The sequence below is a fragment of the Ursus americanus genome, chromosome 5 (genome assembly GCF_024610735.1).
Source record: "Ursus americanus isolate L20-20 chromosome 5, mUrsAme1.1.p, whole genome shotgun sequence".
NCBI lineage: Eukaryota > Metazoa > Chordata > Mammalia > Carnivora > Ursidae > Ursus > Ursus americanus.
In genome coordinates, this window is record NC_142131.1 from 78,139,577 (window position 1) to 78,166,497 (window position 26,921).

Consider the following 26,921-nt stretch of genomic DNA (forward strand, 5'->3'; position numbering starts at 1 on the left):
GTGGTACAATTCTTCCCAGGCAAAGACAGCTGAGAATCAGTGCAACAGGCCCTTCCCCCATAAGAGAAGCAGGAATTTCTGGCTAATACAGAATTTACTGATCATAGAGAACTGCAAAATCTCAGCTTGTCAGGAAATCAGTACCTAGCGTTCATGGTTTTTTCTTATTACTCTTTAGACTTTGAGTCATACATTTTTTTTCCTTTTCAACTATTTTCTTATTTTATGAACTCTTCTTTTAAATCTTTTTTAATTTTCATTTTTACATTTACATGATATATATATATATTTCATTTTTGGTTTACTTTCATTGTATACAATTTTATTTTTGAATGTATATAAGCTTTTCTTTCTTTCCTATTTTGAGATCTAGTTTCTTCTAACAAACAGACCAAAATACACCCAGGATCTAATTTATGGTTTTCTTCTGTGCAACATCTTGTTAAATTTTATTCCCTCTCTCTGATTTTGCTTTCTATAGAAACCAAAATAATGGAGAATAAAGAAGCTGAGAACAAGAGAGATAAACAACTACTGGATGATGAAGGGAGGATTCAAGAGATCATTGATACCATGAAGCAAAACAATATCCAAATAAGTGGGGTCAGAGGAAGAGGAAAGACAGAGAGGGGCAGATGGTTTATTTAAACAAATTATAGAATAATTACCTAATCTGGGGAAGGAAACAGACATTCAAGTCCTTAAGACACAGATAAGCACCCTTAAAATCCATAAAAATAGGTCAACACCCCGACATACAGCACTGAAGCTTGCAAATTTCAGAGATAAAGAGAAAATCCTGAAAGTGGCTCAGAAGAAGAGGTCCTTAAGCAACAAAGGTAGAAACATGAGCCTAGCAGCAGACCAGTTCAAAGAGACCTGGCAGATCAAAGGACTGCCATAATATATTCAAAGTAATAAATGAGAAAAAACATGCAGCCAAGAATACTTTATCCAGCAAGGCTGTTACTCAGAATGGAAGGAGAGATAAAGATCTTCCAGGAGAACCAGAAACTAAAGGAATCTGTGATCATTAAATGAGTCCTGCGAAAATATTAAAGGTGATCTTTTGAGCAAAGAGAGAGCCCAAAGGTGACAAAGACCAGAAGGAAACAGAGACAATCTAAAGAAACAACAATCTTACAGATAATATAAGGGCATGAAATTCATATCTTTCAATAATTATTCTGACTGTAAATGGGCTAAATGCTCCAATTAAGAGACATAGGGTATCAGATTGTAAAAAAAAAAAAAACACAAGACCCATTCATCTGCTGTCTATAAGAGACACATTTTAGACCTAAAGATGCCTCCAGATTAAAAGTCAGAGTGTGGAAAACTATTTATCACGTGGATGGACATGAAAGGAAACCTGGGGTAGAAATCCTTCTATCAGACAAATTAGATTTTAAAGCAAAGACTGCAATAAGAGATGAAGAAGGACACTATATCATAATTAAAGTGGATAAAAAAAAAACAACAACCAAACAATATGCCCTTAACTTGGCTACAGGCAATTACATAAACCAATTAATAAGAAAAGTGAAGAAATACATTGATAGTAGTACAAAAATAGTCGGGGACTTGAACACCCAACTCACAACAAAGGACAGATTATTTAAGCAGAATGCAGCAAGAAAACAAGAGCTCAAATGACGTACTGGATCAGCTGGACTTCACAGATATATTCAGAGCATTTTACCCTAAAGCAACAGAATACACATTCTTCTCAAGTGCACATGGAACCTTCTCAGAATACATCACCTACTGGGTAACAAATCAGGTCTCACCTGGTACCAAAAGATTGAGATTATGCCTATGTATTTTCTGATCACAATGTTTTAAAACTTGAACTCAATCGCAACAGAAAATTTAAAAGGAACACAAATACATGCAGATTAAAGAGATCTACTAAAGAACAAATGCGTTAAGCAGCAAATTACAGAAGAAAAAAATCATGGGCCCAAAAGAAAATGGAAAAATAACTGTTCAAAACCTGTGGGATGCAGCAAAGGCAATTGTAAGAGAGAAGTATATAGCCAAACAGGCCTTTCTCAAGACACAAGAAATGTGTCAAATCCACAGCCTAAAATTACACCTAAAGGATTTGGAAAAAAAAAAAAAGCAAATAAAGGGTAAATCCAACAGGAGAGATAAATAAAGTTTAGAGTAGAAATCAATGAAATAGAAACCAAAAGAACAGTAGGCCAATAAATGTAACCAGGAGCTGGTTCCTTGAAAGAATTAATATCAATAAACCCCTAACCAGACTTATCCAAAAGAAAAGATAAAGGACAGCTATAAATAAAATCATAAATGAAAGACAAGAGATCACAACCAACACCGAAGAAATACAAAGAATTTGAAGAACATTTTATGAGCAACTATATCCCAGCAAATTACACAATCTGAAAGAAATGGATGCAATCTTAAGAATAATCTACCCAAATTGAAATAGGAAGAAATAGAAAACCTGAACTGACCCACAACCAGCAACAATTGGAGTAGTAATCAAAAATCTCCCAATAAACAAGAGTCCAGGAACAGATGGACTCTCAGCAGAATTCTACCAAACATTTAAAGAATTAATATCTATTCTTCTGAAACTGTATAAAAAAAATAGACATCAAAGGAAAAATTCCAAACTCATTCTATGAGGCCAGCATTATCTTAATTGCAAAACCAGAGAAAGACCCCACCAAAAAGGATAATTATGGACCAATAAGTCTGATGAACATGGATGCAAAGATTCCCACCACGATACGAGACAATAGGCTCCAACAACACCAGCCAATAGGATCCAACAGTACGTTAAAATGGTTATTCACCACTACCAAGTGGGATTTCTTCCTGTGCTGGAACGTGGTTCAACATTCAAAAATCAATAAATGTGATATACCACATTAATAAAAGAAAGGAAAGAACCATATGAACCTCTCAATAAATGCACTAGAAGCATTTGACAAAGTACAGCACCCTTTCTTGATTAAAACCCTTCACAGTGTAGGGACCGAGGGAAAATACCTCAATATCATAAAAGCCATATCTTACAACAGAAGTCATTCTCAATGGGGGAAAAACTGAGATCTTTCCGTCTAAGGTCAGAAACATGACTGGGATGTTCACCTTAGCACTGTTGCTCAACATAGTACTAGAAGTCCTAGCCTCAGCAATCAGACAACCAACAAAAGTAATAAAAGGCATCCAAATCAGCAAAGAAGAAATCAAAATTTTCCTCTTCACAGATGACACGATATTTTATGTGGAAACCGAAAAGACTCTACCCCAAAATTTCTACAACTCTTAGGAATTCAACAATATTACAGGATATAAAATCAATGCACTGAAGTCAGTTGTATTTCCATACACTAACAATGAGAGAGAAGAACATGAAATCAGGGTATCAATCCCATTTACAAATGTACCAAAATCCATAGATACCTCAGAATAAACCTAAGCAAAGAGGTAAAGGATCTGTAGTTTGAAAACTACAGAACACTTTTGAAAGACATTGAGGAAAACACAGAGAAATGGAAAAACATTCATGCCATGGATTGGAAGAATAAATATTGTGAAAATGTGTATGCTACCCAAAACAATCTACACATTCAATGCAATCCCTATCAATATACCATCAACATTATACACAAATCTGTAACAAATAATCCTAAAATATATATGGAACCAGAAAAGACTCTGAATAGCCAGAGGAATGTTGAAAAAGAAAACCAAAGCTGATGGCATCACAATGCCTGACTTTGAGCTGTATTACAAAGCTGTAATCATCAAGATAGTATGGTTTTGGCACAAAAAGAGACACAGAAAAATGGAATAGAATAGAGAACCAAAAATAGACCCTCATCTCTATGGTCATCAAATCTTTGGCAAAGCAGGAAAGAATATGCAATGGAAAAGAGACAGTCTTTTCAATAAATAATGTTGGGAAAATTGGACAGGCTCATGCAGAAGAATGAAATAGGACAATTTTCTTACACCATACACGATGATAAACTCAATATAGATGAAATAACTAAATATGAGACGGGAATCCATCAAAATCCTGAAGGAGAACACAGGTAGCAACGTCTTTTACCTTGACAGCAGCAGCTTCCTGCCAGACATGTCTTCAAAGCAAGTTAAACAAAAGCCAAAACAAACTATTGGGATTTCATTAAGATAAAATGCTTTTGCCAGCAAGGGAAATAGCCAACAAAACCAATAGACAACCTACAGAGTGGGAAAAGATATTTGCAAATGTATCATGATATAAAGGGCCAGTATCAAAAATCTATAAAGTACTAGTAAGAATGGCTAAAATGAACAATTAGGAAACAACAGATGTTGTTGGGGAGAAGGGGGCACCCTCTTACGCTGTTGGGGGGAATGCAAGCTGGTCCAAACTCTCTGGAACACAGTGTGGAGACTCCTCCAAAAGTTAAAAATGAAGCTACCCTGCAACCCCTCAATTGCCCTAGTAGGTATTTACCCAAAGGATACAAACACAGTGATCCAAAGGGCCACCTGCACCCCAATGTTTATAGCAACAATGTCCACAATAACCAAAATATGGAAAGAGCCCAGATGCCTAATCACAGATGAATAAATAAAGACGATGTGGAATATACGTACAATGAAATACTACTCAGCCATCAAAACACCAAAATCTTACCATTTGCAATGATGTGGATGGAACTTGAGGGTATGATGTGATGTGTAATCAATCAATCAGAGAAAGACAATTATCTTATGATTTCAGTCATATGTAGAATTTAAGAAACAAATCATATCATCATAAGGGAAGGGAAGGAAAAATTAAATAAGTCAAAAGCAGTAGGATGACAAACCATAACAGATTCTTAACTGTAAGAAACAATCAGAGTTTTTGGAGAAGTGGGTGGGGGGATGGGGATGCTGGGTGATGGGCATTAAGGAGGATACATAATGTAAGCACTGGGTGTTATATGCAATTGATGAATCACTAAACTCTACCTCTGAAACAAGCAAACAAAAAAATACAAATAAAAAACTAGAATGGAAATGATAAGAAAGATTCCAATTAAAGTTTTATTACTAAAAATATGTCCAAGAAATTTTACTACTCAATGAATGTATTTTTCTGCAGATAATAAAATATTGACAAGGAGGACTGACTTCTAGCATCACTGAATAAGGAGCTCTGTTTCCCCAATTCCCACTGACAGTGGTGTAAATTATTTCCTCAAAGAAACGCAAAGAAATTTAAGTCTCTGGAACTGGCCCTAAGGCAGAGCATCTGGAGAAATATCTATTCAAGAAAATGTATGAACATTTGGGAAAAAATTGAGAGACTGTGGTATTTTAACCAAGATCATATCCTTCTGCCCCTCCCAACGTTGTGAGGTGGAGACATCATGCAGACTGCACAGCCAGGAATGCAGGGCTTACTTTCTCTCCAGATCCCAGTTGGGGAGAGGAGCGGTATGCTTTTTTTCATTTTGTTTTTTTAATAGACTTTTTTTAATAAAGATTTTATTTATTTATTTGACAGAGAGAGAGAGTGCATACGCAAAGAGGGGAAGCAGCAGAGGGAGGGGGAGAAGCAGGCTCTCTCCCACGATCCCGGGATCATAACCTGAGCCAAAGGCAGATGCCACTCAGGTGCCCTGAGGAGGGTATACTTTCTATGTGGAGGAGAACAAGATGTGGTGGATCCAAACTAGGCTGGTTCAACATAAGAAAATTAGTTGATGTAATACATCAACCCAACAGAATGAAGGACAAAAACCACATTGTCATTGCAACTGGTTTAGAAAGGCATTTGACAAGATGCATCCCCTTTTCATGATAAATATAACAAAACTCAATAAAGTACCTTTAGTAGGAAACTACCTGAACATGATAAAGGCCATACATAATAGAGTTGTTAGCTAATGCTACGGCAGTATTGCAACGTATAAATATATCAAGACAACATGTAGCATATCTTCAACTTACATAATTTTATGTATCAATTATAACTCAATCAAGATACATTATAAATAAATAAGTAAAATAAAGAAAATCCCACATCTATCATCATACAAAAAGAGAAAATAAGAGAAATACTTTTCTGTAAGATCAGCAAGATGACAAGAATACCTACTTCTGAGGTGCCTGGTTGGCTCAGTTGGAAGAAATGTGACTCTTGTTCTCAGGGTCATGGGTTTCAGCCCCATATTGAGTGTAGAGATTACTTAAATGAATAAACAACAACAACAAAAAAGAATACTAGAGCACCTGGGGGGCACAGTTGGTTAAGTTTCTCACTTCAACTCAGGTCATGATCTCGTGGTCCTGGGATTGAGCCCTGTGTTGGGAGCCTCAGTCAGTGGGGAGTCTGCTTCTCACTCACCTCTGCCTTTCTCCCAACTTGTGCTCTCTCACTCTCTCTCAAATAAATAAATAAAATCTTTTTTGAAAAACAAGAATACTTACTCTTCTTCATTACTACAATAAAATATCACCTTGCACCTGTCAGAATGGCTAAAATCAACCACATAAGAAACTGCAGGTGTAGGCGAGGGTGTGGAGAAATGGGAACACTCTTGCACTGTTGCTGGGAATGGAAAGTGGTGCAGCCACTCTGGAAAACAGTATGGAGGTTTTTCAAAAAGTTAAAAATAGAACTACTCTCAGATCCAGAAATTGTACTATTAGATATTTACCCAAAGACTACAACAATATTCATTCAAAGGGATACATACACTCTAATGTTTAAACCAGCATTGTCTACAGTAATCAAGATATGAAAACAGCCCAAGTGTCCATCAAATGATGAATGGATAAAGAAGAAGATTTATATTTATACAATGGACTATTACTCAGCCTTAAAAAAGAATGAAATCTTGCCATTTGCTATGACATGGATGGACCTAGCAGGTTTTATGCTAAGCAAAATAAGTCAGTTGGAGAAAGACAAATACCATATGATTTTGCTCATAGATAGAATTTAATAACAAAACAAATGAGCAAGGGGAAGAAACGAGAGAGGCAAACCGAGAAACTGGTAAGATTCTGTATGGAGTATACAGAACAAACTGATGGTAACCAGGGGAAATATAGGGGGCAGGAGTATGGGTAAAATATGTGATGGGTATTAAGGACTGCAGGTGTGATGAGTACGGGGTGTTGTATGGAAGTTGAGAATCACTATTTTGTATACCTGAAACTAATGTCACACTGTGTGTTAGCAAACTGAAATTTAAATAAGAACTTCAAAAAAGATGATGCTTGACTCAGTTGTACTAATATTTTGTGGAGTACTTTTCATCTATGTTCATAAGAAATACTGGTCTACATTTTTCTTCTAATGTTTTAGTCTGCTTTTGATACTTTTACAGGAGTTTGAAAAAATATGAGTGTTAATCTTATTAAGTGTTACGTAGAATTTCTCCGTTATATCACCAATTAAGCCATCTGGCTCTAGGCTTTACTTTGTTTTGTTTAGAGGTGTTTCCTGTGTTTGGATTGCTGTTTCAGTCTCTACTTACTCTAAGTCTATTTAGGGTTCCTATTTCTTTTGGAGTTAGCTTTGGTAGTTTGTATGTTTCTAGGAATTGATCTATTTCATGTAGATTTTCCACTTTATTGGTATGTAATTTTTATAGTATCCTTTTATCATTTTGATGTCAATACGTTTGGCATTAATGTCCCCACTTTCAGTTCTTATTTTAGTAATTTGAGTCTTCTTTCTTTGTGACATAGTAGGTATAGTTAAAAATTTCTCTCTTTTGGTGATATTTTCAAAGGATCAACTAGTGCATTTATTATTATTATTATATCAAATGAAGCATAGTTGATACATAAGGTTACATTAATCAGGTGTACGAATCATGATTCAACAAGTCTATGTTATACTGTGATCACCATAATGTAGTTACCGTCTGTCACCATTCATTGACTGTTTTCCTTATGCTGTACCTTTTATCCCTTGACTTATTCATCTGTAACTGGACATTTCTACATCCCCACTCCCTTTCACCCATGTTGCCCATCCTTGCACTCCCTTGTTCTCTAGCAACCACCAATTCATTTTCTGTATTTGTAGATCAGTTTCTGCTTTTGTTTGTTTGTTCATTCGTTTTTGTATTTTAGGTTTCACATATAAATGAAATCATATGGTTTTGTTTTTCACTTCTGATTTCTTTCACTTGGCATAATACCTTCTAGGTCCATGCACACTGTTGCAAATAGCAAAAATCTCATTCTTTTTTGTGATTGAGTAATAGTTCATTGTGTGTCTGTGTGTGTATAACATTTTTTACCCATTTATCTGTGAATGGATGCTTGAGTTGCTTCCATATCTTGGCTACTATAAATAATGTAGCAATGAACATAAAATAAATCAGTGTTTTTGTGCTAACACAACTACATAACCATTAGACAAAGATGTTCCTTGACACCATCTTTTTAATATAAACAAAAATTGATTCAATGTTGACCATAGAATTAATACCTAGCTTGGAACCACAGAACATGGGCAAGTCATTTAAACTTTCTGAGGCTTTGATAAAAATACCAACCTTATGGAACTATTGTGTCAATGGGCTCACAGGAGCACCTAGCATGGTATATCTTATATATGTGAGTTCAATCTGAAGTCCAAAGCAGCTGGCATTCTTAAATCCCAAATCACTGTGGGTGGATGACTCTTGTTATTTTATCAGCTTGGGATATTAACTCAAAAAGGATATTTGGGTCAAGGATAATACAAATAAATCAACACAAGAAAGGAAGGAATACCAAGAGGAAAGTGTACTTTCTGACAAGTCTATGTTACTGGACACTTGTATACTATTTGGTGACTACTCAGCTTTAACCAAAGCCCATCCTAACACATTTAAAGTCATTGTCAGATCTGGCCCACACAGAGCAGTGGTATTCCAAGTGCGGTCCATGAACTAATGCTCTTCTGCATTTTTGTTATTAGTTCATGATAACATACAATCAGAAATTGAAAGTGCTTAGTAACTTCTTTAACAATTTGATAGATTTTTTAAATCTATTGAATATAAGAATAAACATTGGGGTTTATATTTCAAAAAGTATTGGCCATAGATCTAAATATACTAGGTAAAAACAGAAAACTTCTAAGGATTTTATTCATTTATTTGTTTGAGGCATGGGGAGGAGCAGAGGGTGGGGGAGAGGGAGAGAATCTTCAGCAGGCTCTGTGGTGAGCACAGAGCCTGTCACGGGGCTAGATCTCATGACCCTGAGATAATGACTAGAGCTGAAACCAAGAGTTGGACACTTAACTAACTGAGCCACCCAGGCACCCCCAAAATATAAAACTTCTGAAATAAAACATAGAGAAATATCTTGTGACCTTAAGGTGGGCAAAGACTTCTTATGCAGGACACAAAAACATTACTTATAAAGAAAATACTGAAAAATGAACTTCATGAAAATTGAAGTGGTGCCTGGGTGGCTCAGTTGGTTAAGAATCTGACTTTGGCTCAGCTCATGATCTCAGGGTCCTGGCATTGAGCTCTGAGTTGGGCTTCCTGCTCAGCGGGGAGACTGCTTGTCTTTCTTCCTTTACTCCCTCCCTGCTCATGCTCTCTGTCTTTCAAACAAGCAAAAAAAAAAAAAAATTAAAAAAAGAAGAAGAAAACTGAAAAATTGTATTTATCAAAAGGTTTTAGTAAGAAAATAGAGAATACATTGAATGTGAAAAAATATTCATAGGACATATATCTTTCAAAGGACTTGTATCCATGCTATACAAATCACTCATATAAATCAAAAATGCAAATACCTCAATAAATAAATGGGAGAAATATTTGTACAGGAACTGCATAATAGCAAAGAAGGAAAATATCCACATGGACAATATGCCAAAAAGTATATAGAAATATTGCCAACGGGGAAATGAAAATTAAAATCAGAAAAAGACACTACTGATGAGGAAAGAGAAGGCAAGCTGAGGACAAAGCAGAATCTGCAACCCCACAACCCTCCCCAACCTTTGACATATATGTGACATTCCTCAGGCACTCCTGGCTCACCTAAAGCTAAGGAAAAGAAAAAAAAAATAGAGATCACAGTCCTGCAAGACAAGAGTCTCCCTCAGTTTACAAATGTCTTATCAATCTACAAGAACAAAGAATTGCTATCAATAACCTAGCTTCCAGAAGGAAATGTAGATACACTTAAATGTCCTTATAACTTGCTGCCCATTGACAGATACTTGAAGCAGGCAGAGTATAATGTTCCTCCAGGAAGTTCCCAAATATCTTCTTGTTAATGCCTTCTTGGGGGAAAAACAACTTTAACTTGTCAATGGCAAGACCTCTGGTATCCTATGAGTCTTCTTTAACAAATATGAAAGTCCTTTCTCAATCTCCCTTTTTCCTTACCTCCCTCAACCCCATAGTATATAATCAGCCACCCCTCACAATCCAGGCAAACAGCTCTTTCTGCCCACAGGTCCTGTCCCCGAGCTTTAATAAACCACTATTTTGTACCAAGACGTCTCAAGAATTCTTTCTTAGTCATGGGTTCCGGATTCCACCCCACCGAACCTCATCTATATTCCAAAACCATATCATACTGATGTAGGAAACAAAGGCAAAAGAAAAATTTAAATTTCCTTACTGCCTACAGCAGATTGGCAAGCCCTTGAAACAGGCTGAGTGACGTTATTCAAGGAAGTCTGCTGCCTTCAAGTTAATACTTTGCTAAGGGCAAAAGGCAATCTTAGCCCAACCCCCAGGATCCTGTTAGTCTGCTTTAGCATATAAAAATTCTTTTGGAAATTTCCTTTATCTCTATCCCCCAAGGTACATGTTGGCAATCATCCCCAAAGCATATGACCCACCATTATACACCTGAAAAGAATCCTGACTTTTACTAAGCAGTAATAAATGACCTTTTCCTAACAAAAGCTAACCCCCTCAAGGTCGTTTCCAACAAAGTTTCCAAAATATCTTGGAGGCCTGTGCTGTCCTTAACGCTTTCCCAACTTCAAAGTATATAATTGGCCACTCCTCAAGACACCAGGACAGCTCTTTCTGTCCCGGGGTCCTGTCCCTCTGCTTTAATAAAACCACCTTTTTGCACCAAAGACATCTCAAGAATTATTATAAATAAGGCATATTTGTCTTGACCTTAACATTCCTCTGAAGTGACTTTAACAATTCTTGACATTTACATCTAGAACTGATTCTTCATTTCCTGAATATTGGTAGAGCATCTGCACAACTTACTGCTGATGGTGATCAAACCTCATGGAGTCTTCTTAGGGTTCTCTTATTTCCATCAAGCTTACAAATCATTTTGTTTCCCTTTTTAGCTCTGCAAAAGTCTATCCATAGTATAAGTGGTCAATGAACATAATAGTTTTAAATGATACTATCTTTTAGTAGTGTTCCTCATTCTTCAATTGGGACTGTTAATTGGGAACACGTTGCTCCTTGTGTTACTCATCAACACCTTCTTATTCCAGCCCCAGGCAAAGAAGCACATAGATTTGATATCCACCCATTTCACTTTAGCTAATAACAATTCATTTAAGTGGGATTCCAAAAGTATTAAATGCCTTTGGAGTAAGAAATTTTCTAGACGACATTGTTGTATGGCAGTGGTGTACGTTAGTACACCCGGGGGTACTTTCCATCAGCACCACATCTTTTCTCAGTATTTTTCAGGCCATAATTATCCCTTCCAACAACAACGATAGGCATGGCTCACACCCAAAGCCTTCACATACATTTTTCCATCTGTCTTTTCTTTCTAGATCACTAACATCAGATCTACATCCACATCATCAGAAGTGCTGTGGCCCCCTTCAACACCAATGAAGTGGCACACATGTGTTATCTGACATGCTGTAGCAGGAGAGAACCTGATAAACTCCAGGAGGCTGATTTTCTATGGGGAATGGGTTTATGAGATTTCCTGTCTGTGTTCCTCACGATCTGGACGAGTGTGTACACAGTAACATTCCGTAAGACCAGCCTCTGCCCAAGACCCTTTCCTGAAACTAAGGCCACCCACAGGATCCTGGCATTTGTGAGCTGCTTAGTTTGTTTGTTTGTTTGTTTGTTTGTTTTTGTTTTTACTCAGCCCATAGCTGCCTTACCGTCTAAAGAATTTATAAATGTAATGTACAAGGGCTGGAGAACATCACTACTTTTCTCTCTTCTTCTTATCCAGCAATCTATCCAATTGTACCGATGAAAAATAACAAATGATCCTTCCTAAACTGTGCCTTCGCAAAGAAGAGAAAGTCCTCTCTATAAACTATTTCCCCCAGGAGTTTGAAAACACTCACACATTTCTCTGACACAGAGGGCAAGTGATTAGAATTTCCCACACCACAATTTTAAGGAGGTAAAATTCTGAAAAGGCATTAATAATTATTACTTTTGCCATTTCATCAAACCCTCCAGCGTCATGAACATACAAAATAAATGACCAGATACATGGAATAAACATGTTTGAGGGGTGCCTGGGTGGTTCAGTAGATTGAGTGTCTGACTCTTGATTTAGGCTAGAGTCATGGGTCGAACCCCACATCAAATTCTGAGCTAAGTGGGGAGTTTGCTTGAGATTCTCTCTCTCCCTTTGCCCCTGTCCCTGCTCACACCCTCTCTCTCTCTCTCAAGTAAATAAATAAATCTTTACAAAAACGTTTTAGACTGTTATACATGGATGGAGCCATCTTTGACCTTTCCTAAAATAATTGTCAAATATTTATGCTCATGATTATTTGGATGCCCTTATTTTTTTAGAGATCTTCTCTAATGTGAAGTATCTGTCAGATAAATTACAGCAACTACACTTGCTGATTATGCTAGACTGTCTTCATCGGTCAAAAATATTTTATGTCTACACTGTTATATACTTTAAACCCAAACAATACATGAGTTTACTCTATGCTTCTGATTATATCTGATATAATTATGGAGAGTGATGTAAGTGTAAATGTAACTATGTTCCCTTCACACAGTGAATACTAATCATGATTCCTCAAAACACGAATATTATATATTACAAATACTTTATGAAACCCACGTTGTTCTACATTGGATTTATTTGCATCACTGGAAGTATTTCTTCAATTTCCACTTCATTTTTATAGACATATTTTTTGTATCAATAGCAGAAATTTTTATCTGTGTAGTTTTGGACTTCTATTAAAATATTTAACAATTCCAGTGTATCACAGTATGACATACTAGAAAACCAAAAATCTTTTCTTGTAGGCAGATAAAATCTCAATAAAATAATTATAAATATAAACGAATGATCTATTATACCTTGGCTAACTGAATTTAAATAAAAAAATCATTTAAAAAAACTATTACAAAGAGTAGAAAAAATGTATTTTAAGATTTTATTTATTTATTTGAGAGAGAGAGAGAGAGAGAGAGAAGAGCATGAGTTGGGGGGTCTGTGGGAGAGGGAGAAGCAGATTCCCTGCTGAGCAGAGAGAATGATTTGAGTTTTGATCCTAGGACTCTGAGATCCTGAGCTGAGCCAAAGGCAGATGCTTAACCAACTGAGCCATCTGGGTGCCCCAATAATTATAAATATTTTCAAACTAAGTAGTGTGCTCAAACAAATATAATTTGAATCTGCTGAGAAAAAAAATGAGAAGCGTAATGGTGAAAGTGCAGCTGCTTTCAGTATATGTGTGAGTGATAAATGACAGACCTCTGGGCTTCAAAGCTCCGTGGGAAAGAGAAAACTCTTAGTTGGAGCCAGAGAACAGAGATTTAAAGTAAAGAGAGATGGAAGTAAAACAGTTTAACTACATTCTTCTCATAATAGAAACAATTAATGCATGAGGACACTCGAACGTTGAAAGTAAAAAGGGACAAAAATTACAATAGGCTAATTGAGAGAAAGCTAAATTAACCAAATGTGAAATATGAGTCAAATACTTGCAGCTATAATGGAGAGGCTACTATAATAATGAAAGAAAAATGCTGGTGGTAAATCAATAGGGGTTGCATTAAATGTGTAGGGTGCCTTGGGTAGTCCAGACATTTTAACAATGTTTCTTTTTCCATTCCATGAATGTGGGATATTTTTCCATTTCTTTTTTTCTTCTTCATTTTCTTTCATAAGTATTCTACAATTTTCAAAGTACAGATCTTTTAACACTTTGGTTAGGTTTATTCCTAGGTACCTTATGGTTTTTGGTGCAATTGTCAGTGGGATCAATTCCTTGATTTCTTTTTCTGCTGCTTCATTATTGGTGTATAGAAACGCAACAGATTTCTGTACATTGATTTTATATCCTGTGACTTTGCTGAATTCATGTATTAGTTTTAGCCATTGTTTGGTGGAGTTTTTCAGGTTTTCTACATGGAGTATCATGTTGTGTGTGAATACTGAGAGTTTGACTTCTTCCTTGTTGATTTGGATGCATTTTAGTTCTTTTTGTTGTCTGATTGCTGTGGGTAGGACTTCCTGTACTATGTCAAATTACTGTGGTGAGAGTGGACACCTGTGTCTTGTTCCTGACCAGAAGAGGAACAACTCGCAGTTTCTTCACATTGAGGATGATATTAGCTGTTGGTCTTTAGTATATTAACTTTATGATGTTGAGGTATGTTCCTTTTATCCGTACTTTGTGAAGGGTTTTTATCAAGAATGGACATGGACAGAATTAGAGTGTATTATGCTAAGTGAAATAAGTCAGAGAAAGACATATAATTTCACTCATATGTAGAATTTAAGAAACAAAAGAGGTGAATATATGGGTTGTGGAGAAACAAAACTAAAAGAGAGAAGAAAACCCCATAAGTGACTTTTAATGATAGACAACAAACTGAGGGTTCATGGAGGGAGGTGGTTGGTGCATGGGCTAGATGGGTGATAGGTATTAAGGAGGGCATTTGTTGTGATGAGCACTGGGTAGTATATGTAACTGGTGAGTTACTGAATTCTATGCCTGAAACCAATATTGCACTGTATGGTAACTAACTAGAATTTAAATAAAAATTTGGGAAAAAATGATGAATGAAAGTTAAATTAACTTAGAAAAAATATCTGTCCTCACATTTTGTAGAATGAAAAGAGTAACTTCATAAAAGTTTAGTGCTTTTAGAATCTGGTAAACTTAACTGACCATTAATTTTATAGAGAGTGCTGTACAAATAAAGATGTTATACATGAACCTAGTGGTAGCTATGACTCAAACACCTATAATATATGCAGAAAACATAAAGAGAAAGACTCCAAGTACAACACAAAAGAAAATCATCAAACCACAAAAGAAGAGACCAAGAAAAGAAGGGAACAGAGAAGAACTGCAAAAACAACCAGAAAACAATGAACGAAACAGCCATAAGTACAGACCTATCAATACTTACCTTAAGTGTAAATGTACTAAATCCTCCAATCAAAAGATATGGGGTGCCTGAAGGATATGAAAAAACAAGTCCCATCTATATGCTGCCTATAAAAACTCACTTCAGACCTAATGACACAAATAGATTGAAAGTGAAAGGCAGGAAACATTTTCATATGCCATGTAAATGGAAATGAAAAAAAAAAACAAAAACAAGGTAGGAATACTTATACCATACAAAATAGACTTCAAAACAAAGACTGTACAAAGAGACAAAGACAGGCACTCCATAATGAAAAAAGATCAATACAACATGAGGATACAACTGTAAGAATATGTACACATAGGAGCTCATAAATACTTAAACCAAAAATTAAAAGACTTAAAGGGAGAAAACAGCAGTAATAAGTCATAGTAGAGGAACATAACACCCGGTTACATCAATGGATGGATCATTCAGGCAGCACATCAGCAACGAAACAGTGGCTTTGAACGGCACATCAGACCAGATGGACTTAACTGATGTATACAGAATATTACATCCCAAAACAACAGAATACACATTCATTTCAACTGCAAGGAACATTCTCCAGAACAGATCACACTAGGACACAAAATACGTCTCAATAAATTTAAAAAGATTAAATTCATATTGAGCATCTTTCCTGACCACAGCTGTATGAAAGTAGAAATCAGTTACAAGAAATAATTGGAAAAAGCACAGACATGGGGAAACTAAACAACATGTTATTAAACAAGAAATGGGTCAACCAAGAAATTGAAAAGAAAATTTGAAAATAAAAGGAGACAAATGTAAGTAAAACCTCAGTGATTCAAAACTTCGACATAGCAATTCTAAAACAGAAGTTTACAACAATATAGTCTAATCTCTAGAAGCAAACAAAAATCTCAATCTAATCTTACCCCTAAAGGAAGTAGAAAAAAGAACAAACAAGGCTTAAATCTAGTAGAAGGAGGAAATAGTAATGATTAAAGCATAAATATATGAAATAAATACTAAAAATAATAGAAAAAATAAATCTAAGAGCTGATTCTTTGACAATATAAACCAAATTGATAAACCAGAAGCTAGACTCATAAAGAAGCTAGACTCTATAGATTCAATGAAATACCTATGAAATAACCAATAACATTTTTCATAATACTGGAACTAATAATATAAAGATATGGTTGAACCACAAAAGATAGCCATAGAAATCTTGTTTTTTTAAATCCTTTCATTTACAGTTTACCTACTGGAATATTTTTTCTCCCACACGTTTTTGTGGCTAACTTCTTGTCATTCAGGTTTCACCTTATATAACACTTTTTCGGAGAAGTTTTGCCCTTGCAGATCAATCTATTTTCAGGCTTCTGCAATCCTATCACATGATTTTTTAGTTTTTAATTTAATTCCAGTTAGTTAACATATGGTGAGTGTTACATTAGTTTCATGTGTACAATATAGTGATTCAACAATTCCATACATCACCAGCTGCTTATAAAATCTTGAGTAAGAAGTATTAATTTGGAGGATTCATAATCCCAGATTTTTTTTTTAGAGGGGGAGGAGGGACAGAGGGAGAGAGAGAGAATCTCAAGCAAGCTCTATGCTCAGTGTGGAGCCTGAAGTGGGGCTTGATCTCATGACCCTATGATTATGACCTCAGCCAAAATTAATATTTGGATGTTTAACCAATGGAGCCACCCGGACTCCCCTCACAATCCCAGATTTTAGGATATGCTACTAAGTATGCTCTTGGCAGAAAAATAGACACATAGACCAGTGGAACAGAATAGAGTGCCCGCAACTGTAAGCTTGAGGCAAAAATATAAAATGGGGAAAAGAAAGTCTTTTCCATAAATCGTGTTGGGAAGCTGGTCAGCTACATGGAGAAAGAATGAAACTAGACTACTTTCTTACACCATGCACAAAAACAACCTCTCAAATGGATTAAAGATCTAACTGCGATACCTGAAACCATAAAAGAACTAGAAGAATTCAGAAGCAGTAATCTGTTTGTCATCAGCCATAGAAACATTTTTCTACATATGTCTCCTTGTCAACGGAAACAAAAGCAAAATTAAACTACACTAAAATAAAAAGCTTTTGCCCTGCAAAGAAAACAATCAACAAAACATGAGGACAACCTACTGAATGGGACAAGATATTGCATATGACATATCCAATAAAGTGTTAATGTCCAAAATATATAAAGAACTTAAGCAACTCAACACCAAAAAACCAAACCAAACCAAAACAACAGTCCAATTAAAAAATGGTCAGATGACCTGAATAGATATATTCCAAAGAAGACATCCAGATGGCTAGTAAACACATGAAAAGATCCTCAACATCATTCATCAACAGGGAAAAGCAAATTTTTAAAAATTTAACTTCTTTTAGCCCACATAGAGTACATCATTAGTCTCAGATGTAGTGTTCAACAATTTACCAGTTGAAATAACACCCAGTGCCATCACTTCATGTGATCTCCTTAATGCCCATCACCCAGTTACCCTGCCCCACCACCCACCTCCCCTCCAGCAACCCTCAGTTTGTTTCCTACACTCCAGAGTCTCTCATGGTTTTTCTACCTCACTGATGACTTCCCACTCTGTTTTCCCCCTTTCCCCTATAGGGAAATACAAAGGAAAATGAAAATGAGCTATCACCTCACACCTGTCATAATGGTTAAAAAAAACCCACAAGAAACAACAGGTGTTGGCAAGGATGTGGAGAAAAAGGAATCTTTCTTGCACTGTTGATTGGAATGCAAACTGGTGCAGCCACTGTGGAGAACAGTATGGAAGTTTCTCAAAAAGTTAAGAATAAAACTTCCTTATGATCCTGTAATTCTACTGGGAAAGAGAAAGGAAATGAAAACACTAACTTGAAAAGCTATAGGCACCCGTGTGTTTACAGCAGCATTATATACAATAGCCAAGATATAGAAGCAAACTAAGTGTCCATCAGTACACAAATGGCTAAGGAAGATGTGGTGTGACATCCCTCTTCCTCTGGCTGCAGTGCTCCCCTCCCAGGTTTCCGGATGCCCTTTTCCTCATCTCCTTCTGTCATTGCTAAAACTCACCTAGAAAGTAGGGCCCTTCCTGACCCCTCCTTTCAAAATGCAAATCCTCCTGCTTGCACAAGGAAATCTTTTGACATACACTTTTTTCCAATTTACTAAAGATTATGCTTCCTTCACTGAAAAAGTAGGAGCCCAATTAAAGCATTATTCCTGTCTCATCTGTTCCCTAATCTATGGCTTCCATCTGAATATTCCACCTTAAGGATGATGGTTGCCATGTGCACTGTTGTTGACTTTTGAAACCTTGAGCACTTGGTACATAGTTGTCCAGTGATTAGTTGAGATAAGAGATGGTGCCTTTGGTCTGATGTTTTGGGGTCTGGTGCCTGTGTTATTAAAGAAAGGGTACACTGCAGGGATATGAGCAGGAAAGAACCTCTACCTTCCCACAGGTCACACGTTAGCATGGGACCAAACTCTGTAGGCCTCAATTGGAGAAACAGGAGCTAAGTGACCATGTTGATAATGTACAAAGAAATCTGAAGTCAGCACTTATCTCATTGGCCTGGGCCCTACACCAATATCAGCTTCATTTTGTTTTTCAACCGGACTGGTTTATGACAAAATGTAATTTTTTAACAACTGTATTAATTCCAAAAAGAATAATAAAAACCACAGAGTAAATTGCTTTAATTATATAGTTACATTTGTTATACTTTTTTATATATTTTAATTAAACCAATGTAGACTTAGACGCTCCAAATTGAGCTATCCGTAGAAGGATCCATAGAAGTCTCAGAAGAGAAAAATTACTCTCTGGATGGGTGTACTTTGACTAGAGCAATAAGACACCCTTGTTTTCTAGCAGCTGAAAACAATGAGCACTCTAAGTGTACTTAGTCCTCTGGCTTTGTAGAACAATCTAGAATCACTCATCACTTGAGGAAGAGATGTTTGTGACCGCAGGTGCTGACTTTAATTAAATACATTTCCAAGCTTATCAAGAGAATTTGTTGTAATTTGTGATTCCTCTGGACAAATCAAGAAGTTCGCTGTGCACAAACTGTTTTCCAGTCCTTGGGGATCCAGCAACGCGCCCCTCCTACAGCCCTGGATCCAGGTACCTGCACCCAGCTGCAGCCATCAGAGGTGTCCCCTGCACTGCTGAGGAGCTCAGATGAAGTAAGTCCTCTCCCTGTCTGCAGCTCTTGCTTGAAGGGAGAGACCTGGCCTTTTTTCCAAGGATTTGCTTCTTCATTTCCTTTTTTGTTTCAGATTCTTCTTATGCTAAGTCCTTTGTCTTTCACAGTAAGTCTCCTCTCTGTGGTCCTACTCCCACATTTAGCCATTTTTCCCCTTATCATTTCTTTGCTATTCCATTTCTGTCATCTCTTTCCTGTTACACTTTTTAGTCTTCTGTCCTCTTTCATTGCTGTTCATCTATAAATCTCATTGCTGTGATTGAAATTATTGAGTTTTTCTTTCACTTTGCAATCTTCAAACTCACCTTTTATATTGAAATGTGTTTTATTTTTAGTGTACCTTACTTTTTATGTTTGTTTATGCATTTACTAATCTTCCACCTCTGGGACTGTTCTCATCCGTTCTCATTTCTCTGACTTTATTTTGTGTCTTTAAAACTGCTTTAATTTCCTCTTGAATTTCCCCCTGCTTTTACTTTTATCTTGTAGTTTTGTGTCTCCATTCTTGTCTGTGCCTCTGTTTTATTAAATGCATATATTTTATTCCTTTCCGTCATTTCTTTACTTTCTTTAACATAGTTTCTATACTATTTTTCATTCTTCTATAATGCCCTTTCACATAAGACTAAGCACCTTTTCCTGTCATTCAAATGTGCTCTGCCTTACTCTTCCACATGTTCTAATTTTATAATAAACTTAAAAACTTTTAGTGAGTCTATTTTCACACTCATTTATTCCTGTATAGTTTTCTGTGTGTATCTTCTTAGTCTCTCTTTGCAAGTCTAATTTAAACATCATTTAAAATATTTTTATGGACCACTAAAGTAGCACACAATTCAGAAACTTTTAAAAACTTTATGAAAAGGTGCTGTAAAAATTTCAACTCATTCTGAACTTTATATATATATATAGTACTATATATATATAGTACTCTCTATAAAATATATCATTCCCACATTCAGATTTATAAAATAATATGAAGAATAAAAGCTGCTTTCTCTAAGGTGCATTTCTAGATGTTTGCTTCCATGATTTTTACTTATCCAAGTTTGTGTAAATATATATTGTGTTTATATTTTCTTCTCTTTGTTTTTCTTTTCTTACTAATTCAGTCTACTCCCTCCCATCCTCTGTTTCTGTTATTAGTGTCTTTTTTTTCCTCTTTCTTTCATGCCCACTTCTCTTTTTTCCTCTTCTTTTTTTTTTTCTCATCTCACAACTCTTTTTGTTGATTTGGAATTTTAATTTTCTTAAATGTTTTTATTATGTTATGTTAGTCACCATACAGTACATCATTAGTTTTTGATGTAAAGTTCCATGATCCATTGTTCTCTTTTAACACCCAGTGCACCATGCAATAAGTGCCCTCCTTAATATTCATCACCTGGCTAGCCTATTTCCCCACTCCCTCCCCTCTGAAGCCCTCAGTTTGTTTCCCAGAGTCCATAGTCTCTCCTGGTTCATTCCCCCTTCTGTTTACCCCCCTTCCTTCTTCCCTTCCTTCTCCTACTGATCTCCATGCTATTCCTTATGTTCCACAAATGAGTGAAACCATATGATCATTGTCTTACTCTGCTTGACTTATTTCTGGAGTTTTAATTTTTAATTCATTTTTCCTTTTGTTGCCACATATGGTAATAAATTCCTTTTTTTGTTGTTTGTTAATTTTTTATTAGCTCTTTATTTTTGATTGCTTTGACACCCTGTTCCTCACACCTGTAAGTGATTTTGGATATATATATTATACCAGTTTATGTCTTCTTTGAGCTTTATAATTCTTGTTGATTATGTTGGTGAGGACATCCTTTTCCTCTCCTCTTTTATGTTGGGTCTGGGGCCTGCAAATTAAATCTCCAAAAGACAGATGAACAGGAGGAAAAAACCCCAAATTTGATTGTGGCCAATGGGAGCTCACAAAAGAGAAACTTGTAGATTATTAAAATTAGGGTCTTTTATACCTAATCTCAAATAGGAAGTGGAGTGAGGGTGAAGAGGATTATGAGATGAACAAGTAGGTTTCCAGGGGAAGAAAAGGGAGAAACAAAAAGTTTGTGATGACCATTGTCTATGCAGGTGTCAGTGGTATTTTTAATCCTTTTCATGGAGATAAAAACCACCCAGGGAGGGGATTTTTTTTAACACTCTCATTGCCAGAATTTCCTGCTTTCAGTGAAGTGAAGGAAGCTCCTAGAAGGCTTTTTTCCCTGCAACTGTTGAATCTCAAATGTCTTTAGTTTAAAATAATCTTTATCATAACTTTGAGAGTTTATGTGGTTCTCCACAATCCTATGTAAATGTTTTCATAGCAGTCTCCTACTCAGATCACTGATGCTTCTGGAAAATTATTCTTTTTTCTTGATTTCCTAAAGTTCCCCATCTCATGTCTTCTAATTTATTCTGACAGACATATATCCTAATAGTTTGTCTATTTCTTATTAAACTTTACCTTTCCCATAATCCTCTCTTTGCTTCTGTGCCTTTTTTATTTGTGCAATTTTCTTTAGCTGTTTGCCTGCCTTCACTTCTGTTCTGTAGGGTTTTTTTTCTCTCTCTTTCCCCTCATTGTGTTTACCTGATTTCCCTGCTGGAATGACACTACCTCCATCCTCCTGTTCTTTCTAGTTTCACTTGTTCCTTCACATTTATTGTTCTTCTCTTTCCTTTTCCAATTCGGTTAACTGTCGTCCTCTGATCTTAATTCTCTTTCTCCTATATTTCCTTTCACCTCTTCCATTCATTTCCTCATTTCTTTTAACCATTCTCTCCACATAGTGCCTCGGTTTTTTTGTTCATGTCTTGGCTCTTCATCATCCTCTGATCTGACAGACAAAATATAGAAAGGATTTGTCAAGTTCAATGCAACAAAAGGGTTTAGATTTTATTGAAAAATGCGTTTTCATTTCATTTCATAAATTTTACACTTTATTTAAATAATTTTAAATATTCATAAGAATTGACCTTTTATCATATTGTATATTCTGATTTATAAATGTCAAGGTAGTGCTACTTATTTCCGTCTTTCTTAACTTCTGTCAATTGAGTTATGTAAAAGATCCATGAAATTTTTGCAGAAATTTGAGTTTATATCATAGTATCACTTTTTGTAAATCCATTATTTTCTAAAATTTCATTCTCTAGTCAAGGAAATAACTTGTAAAATCATAAGTTGCAGTACCTATTATACTATTTTTCTCTAGAGTTTTAATCTTTTTTTCAGTGTAGACCATTTTCATCAGTAAATGATAACAATCACTTTTTTTTTGGTCTTTTGGAGTGGTTATTCTTTTTAAATTATTTACCACAGATCTTAAGAGATAAAATGCAATAAAAATTGGGACCTGATAGTTGGTACACTTCTGACGTTTTTCACTAATAAATAATTATGTTGGGTTTCATAACATATTAGTTTGTTCTGTTCATATTAACTACCTTGCACAAAGTTAATAATTTCCTTCTTATTTAAAATACACTACAGAATTTTATTTTTATTATAAATGGATATTAAATGTATATGAATGTACTTTTCCCATTTACTGTGATAGTCAGGAGCCTTTTTTCTTTAGGATGTTAATATGGACAATTATGTTAACAGACTCCCTGAAGTTAAGACATCTTAGCATTTCTTGGTAAATCTAAACTCTTAACTTTACATTATTCTTGTTTATATCTTGGTGCATACAGTTTACAATTATGTAGATGGATATTTATATATTTTATTGAGGTGAAATGAATATAACATAAAATTAACAATCCTAAAGTGTATTTTTCAGTGGCATTTATAACATTTGCAATGCTGTACATCCACCACTTTGTTAGGTTTCAAAATATTTCACCACCTGAAACACACAAGCAAACGTCATAGATACAGAAATCAGACTGGTAGTTGACAGAAGTGGAGAACTAGGGTGGGTGATATAGGTGAAGGGAGTCAAAGGTGTAAACTTCCAGTTCTGAAAAAATAAGTCATGAGGATGTTCTGGGCAACATGGACTCCAAAGTGAATGGTGTTGTATTGTGTATTTGAAAGTTGCTTGGAGTGTAGAATTTAAAAGTTGTTATTACAAGAAACAACATTGTAACTATGTGTGGTGATGGATGTTAAACTGACTTATCATGTTGATCATTTTGCAATATACACAAGTATCAAATTACTATGCTGTATATCTGTAACTAACATAATACTTCATATCTCAACAAAAATATGCAATACACCACCAGTTGAATATGAGATTTGGAGAGGATTTGTTGGTATTTTGAGAAGCGACAAGTTATGAAATAGTCATCAATAGGAGTGAGAATACTCAAGGAATACTCTTGAAAATTTAGTGGGGTTGTGAGGTGAGATGAAAGCTCACTGGAGCTTAGTGGTGAGGAATTTAATATAAGTTCACTTGATATGGTTATGTATTTTTCTCTAGCCTTGCTTATCTGAGTAGAATGATATATAAATAGGCAGACTATGTGTCTGTGTGTGAGGACCGTAGAAGCAGGAATAAAGTGAAGACATCACATGCTTTTGCAGGAAATGATTATAATCCTGGATCAAGGAAGTTTCGGCGAAGAGGAGAGATTGGGAGATCTTGTGGAGAGTAAAGAGATCAACGTTTTGCAGATCCAGGTGATCTCAAAGTAATTTTGGAGTCAGAGATTACATAAGCTATGCTGGAAATAGCAGGTAACAGGAGGATTAGATGCTTGGAAGTGACACGTAATAAATTTACAATATTGGCAATGACAGACTGTAGTATGTGGGTAAGGACAGTGTGGGTTAAGTGGGGGAAGGCAGAGTCAGGAGTGTTGGAAGAAAAGAAATCACAAATGTGAGAGAGGCTGAGGATACTGGACAGGCCATTTATGTGGATCCTACAATAACCAAAAATATGACAGGAGGTAAATTGGGGAGTGTTGCAGTGAGTCAAGTGCTAGAAGGGGAGTGATTTGGGGTGAGTTGATTACCTCCACATGGACAGTGGTGGATGTAGCCTGATGAAAATTTGCTTCAAAGATGGGGTGATGAAGAATTATCTGAAAGTGCTGGGAATCAAAGAAGACATTCCAACCTTCAGGCCTGGTGATATAGGGGACAGGGGAGAGATCGATCTCACTACCTGAGAGAGATTCAAGAGAATCAGTGACTTTAGTGTAGAATAAAAAGATGTAGTGAATTTTCAAAACAGAACTGGAGGATGCAGTGTATTGACCAGGAGCTGATGTGATATTATGTACATTGGAAGGGTCTTGGAGTTGGGAAAGGAGTGTAGCAGGGTCAGGAATGGCATTTAAGGAGCCAGATGGTCATGTGCAACTCTAGGATTGGAGTCTTCTCCTGGTGAATGACTATAAGAAAAATGTGTGTCATGTACAATAGTAACGTAATTCTATGCATTGAAATACGAAATAATTTTTTATTATTCATGGCAGAAGATGGAAATTCATTCAAATATTTGAGGTGAATTTCATAACGTACACATAGAATATGAATGGAATCTGTATAAATCTGAAATATTGTTTTTAATGAACAAAAACACTTCTTCAGATTCTTATTTCCTAGAATTGCAGTTAGGTGTTCATAAAAAGCATGCTTTATCTCATCCCATATATTCTTTGCAGTGACATCAATAATCCTTGAAATTTACCTCTAGAACTAATTCTTACTTTCCTGAATGTTGTTACAGAGCATCTGCACAACCTCCTGCTGAGGATGATCTTACCTCATGGAGTCTCCATATGATCCCATTATTTCCATCAGGCTTACAGTCCATTTTGGGTTCCTTTTGAATCTGTGCAAGAGTGTATCAAAGTAAAGAGGCCAATGAATGTGATGGTTTCAGGTGATACTATTTTGGGAGTGTTCATTCTCTCTCAAGTTGGGATTGGTTTTATTGGAAACACATTGCTACTGGTGTTACTCACCAACACCTTCTTAGTCCAGCTACATACAAAGAAGCCTATAGATTTGATATTTATCCATTTGATTTTAGTGAATGTCATGACAATTCTTTTCAGTGGGATTCCAGAAGTAATGAATGCCTTTGGAGTAAGAAATTTTCTAGATGACATTGGTTGCAAGGTAGTGATGTACCTGTACAGAGTCACCCGGGGTCTTTCCCTCTGCACCACGTCTTTCCTCAGTATTTTTCAGGCCATCATTATTACTCCCAGCAACTCTAGGTGGGCATGGCTCAAACCCAAAATCTCCACATACATTTTTCCTGCCTTCTGTTCTTTCTGGATCATCAACATGCTGATCTACATCCGTGTCATCATGAGTACATGGGCCCCCTACAACACCACTGAGGTTAGACCAGTGTATTCTCTGACTTACTGTATTGGGAAGGATCCTGATCACCTTCAGTCAGCTATCTTTCTAGGGTCCATGGTCTTACGAGATTTCCTGTGTGTGTTCCTCATGGTCTGGACCAGTGTGTACATGGTAAAGTTTCTTTTCACACATCGCAAGAGACTCCAGCATGTCCACAGGACCAGCCTCAGCCCAAGACCCTCTCCTGAAACCAAGGCCACCCACACAATCCTGGCACTGGTGAGCTGCTTTGTTTTCTTTTACTGGAGTAATAGCTTCCTTACCATTTATGTAAGTCATAAACATAATATAAAAGGGCTAGAGAACATCACTATAATTCTCTCCCATTCTTATCCAGCAATTTGTCCTTTACTACTGATCAAAAATCATAACAAACTATTCTTTCTGAACTGTGCCTTTTCAAAGATGAGAAAATCCTCTCAACACACAGTTTCCCTCAACGCATGATGCCCTCACACACTTTTCTGATACAAAGGCCTCAATTAGAATTTTCCACCCTTAAGTTTGGGAAGGTCAAATTGTGATAGAGTGCTAAGAATTTTCCCTTTGGACATCTCTGAAACTATCCAGCTTCATGAACGTAGGAGATAAATGGCTAGTCTTGTGGAATAAAACATGTTTGAGGGAGTTACACCTGAATGGGCCAATCTTTGTCTTATAATGATTCTCAAAAATGCATTTTGATTTTTTTGCATTACCCTAATTTTAAGAGATCTTTCCTAATGTGACAGATTTATTCATTCAGTTACAGTAACTACACTTGCTGGATTATGCTAGACAGATCTCCCTTAGACCAAACGACTTGGTATCTGCACTATTTCATACTTTACAGCTTGGAGTCAATACATGAGTTGATCATATGTTGTCAATTATATCTGGTTTAAGCATAAACAGTGATATGTGTAAATACAACCATGTTTCCCACATCTTATGAATAACACCCCAGAAACCATCCTCATATACTTTACGAAGCCCCACTTACTTCCTCTATGCACACCATTCAATGTATTTGCATCACTGGAAGTATTTCTTGTATA

The 26,921-nt window shown here is 36.1% G+C and overlaps 1 protein-coding gene and 1 pseudogene across 1 annotated transcript; both read left to right on the plus strand.

The window, feature by feature from the left end:
• Window positions 1-2,736: 2,736 nt before the first annotated feature.
• On the plus strand, window positions 2,737-12,323 carry LOC148110158 (vomeronasal type-1 receptor 4-like; annotated as a pseudogene).
• A 13,051-nt stretch (window positions 12,324-25,374) lies between these two features.
• LOC123799346 (vomeronasal type-1 receptor 4-like) lies at window positions 25,375-26,386 on the plus strand. Its single transcript, XM_045808391.2, is given in 2 exon segments — window positions 25,375-26,327; window positions 26,329-26,386. Coding segments are annotated over 2 exon segments (1,011 nt in total).
• The last annotated feature ends 535 nt before the right edge of the window (window positions 26,387-26,921 follow it).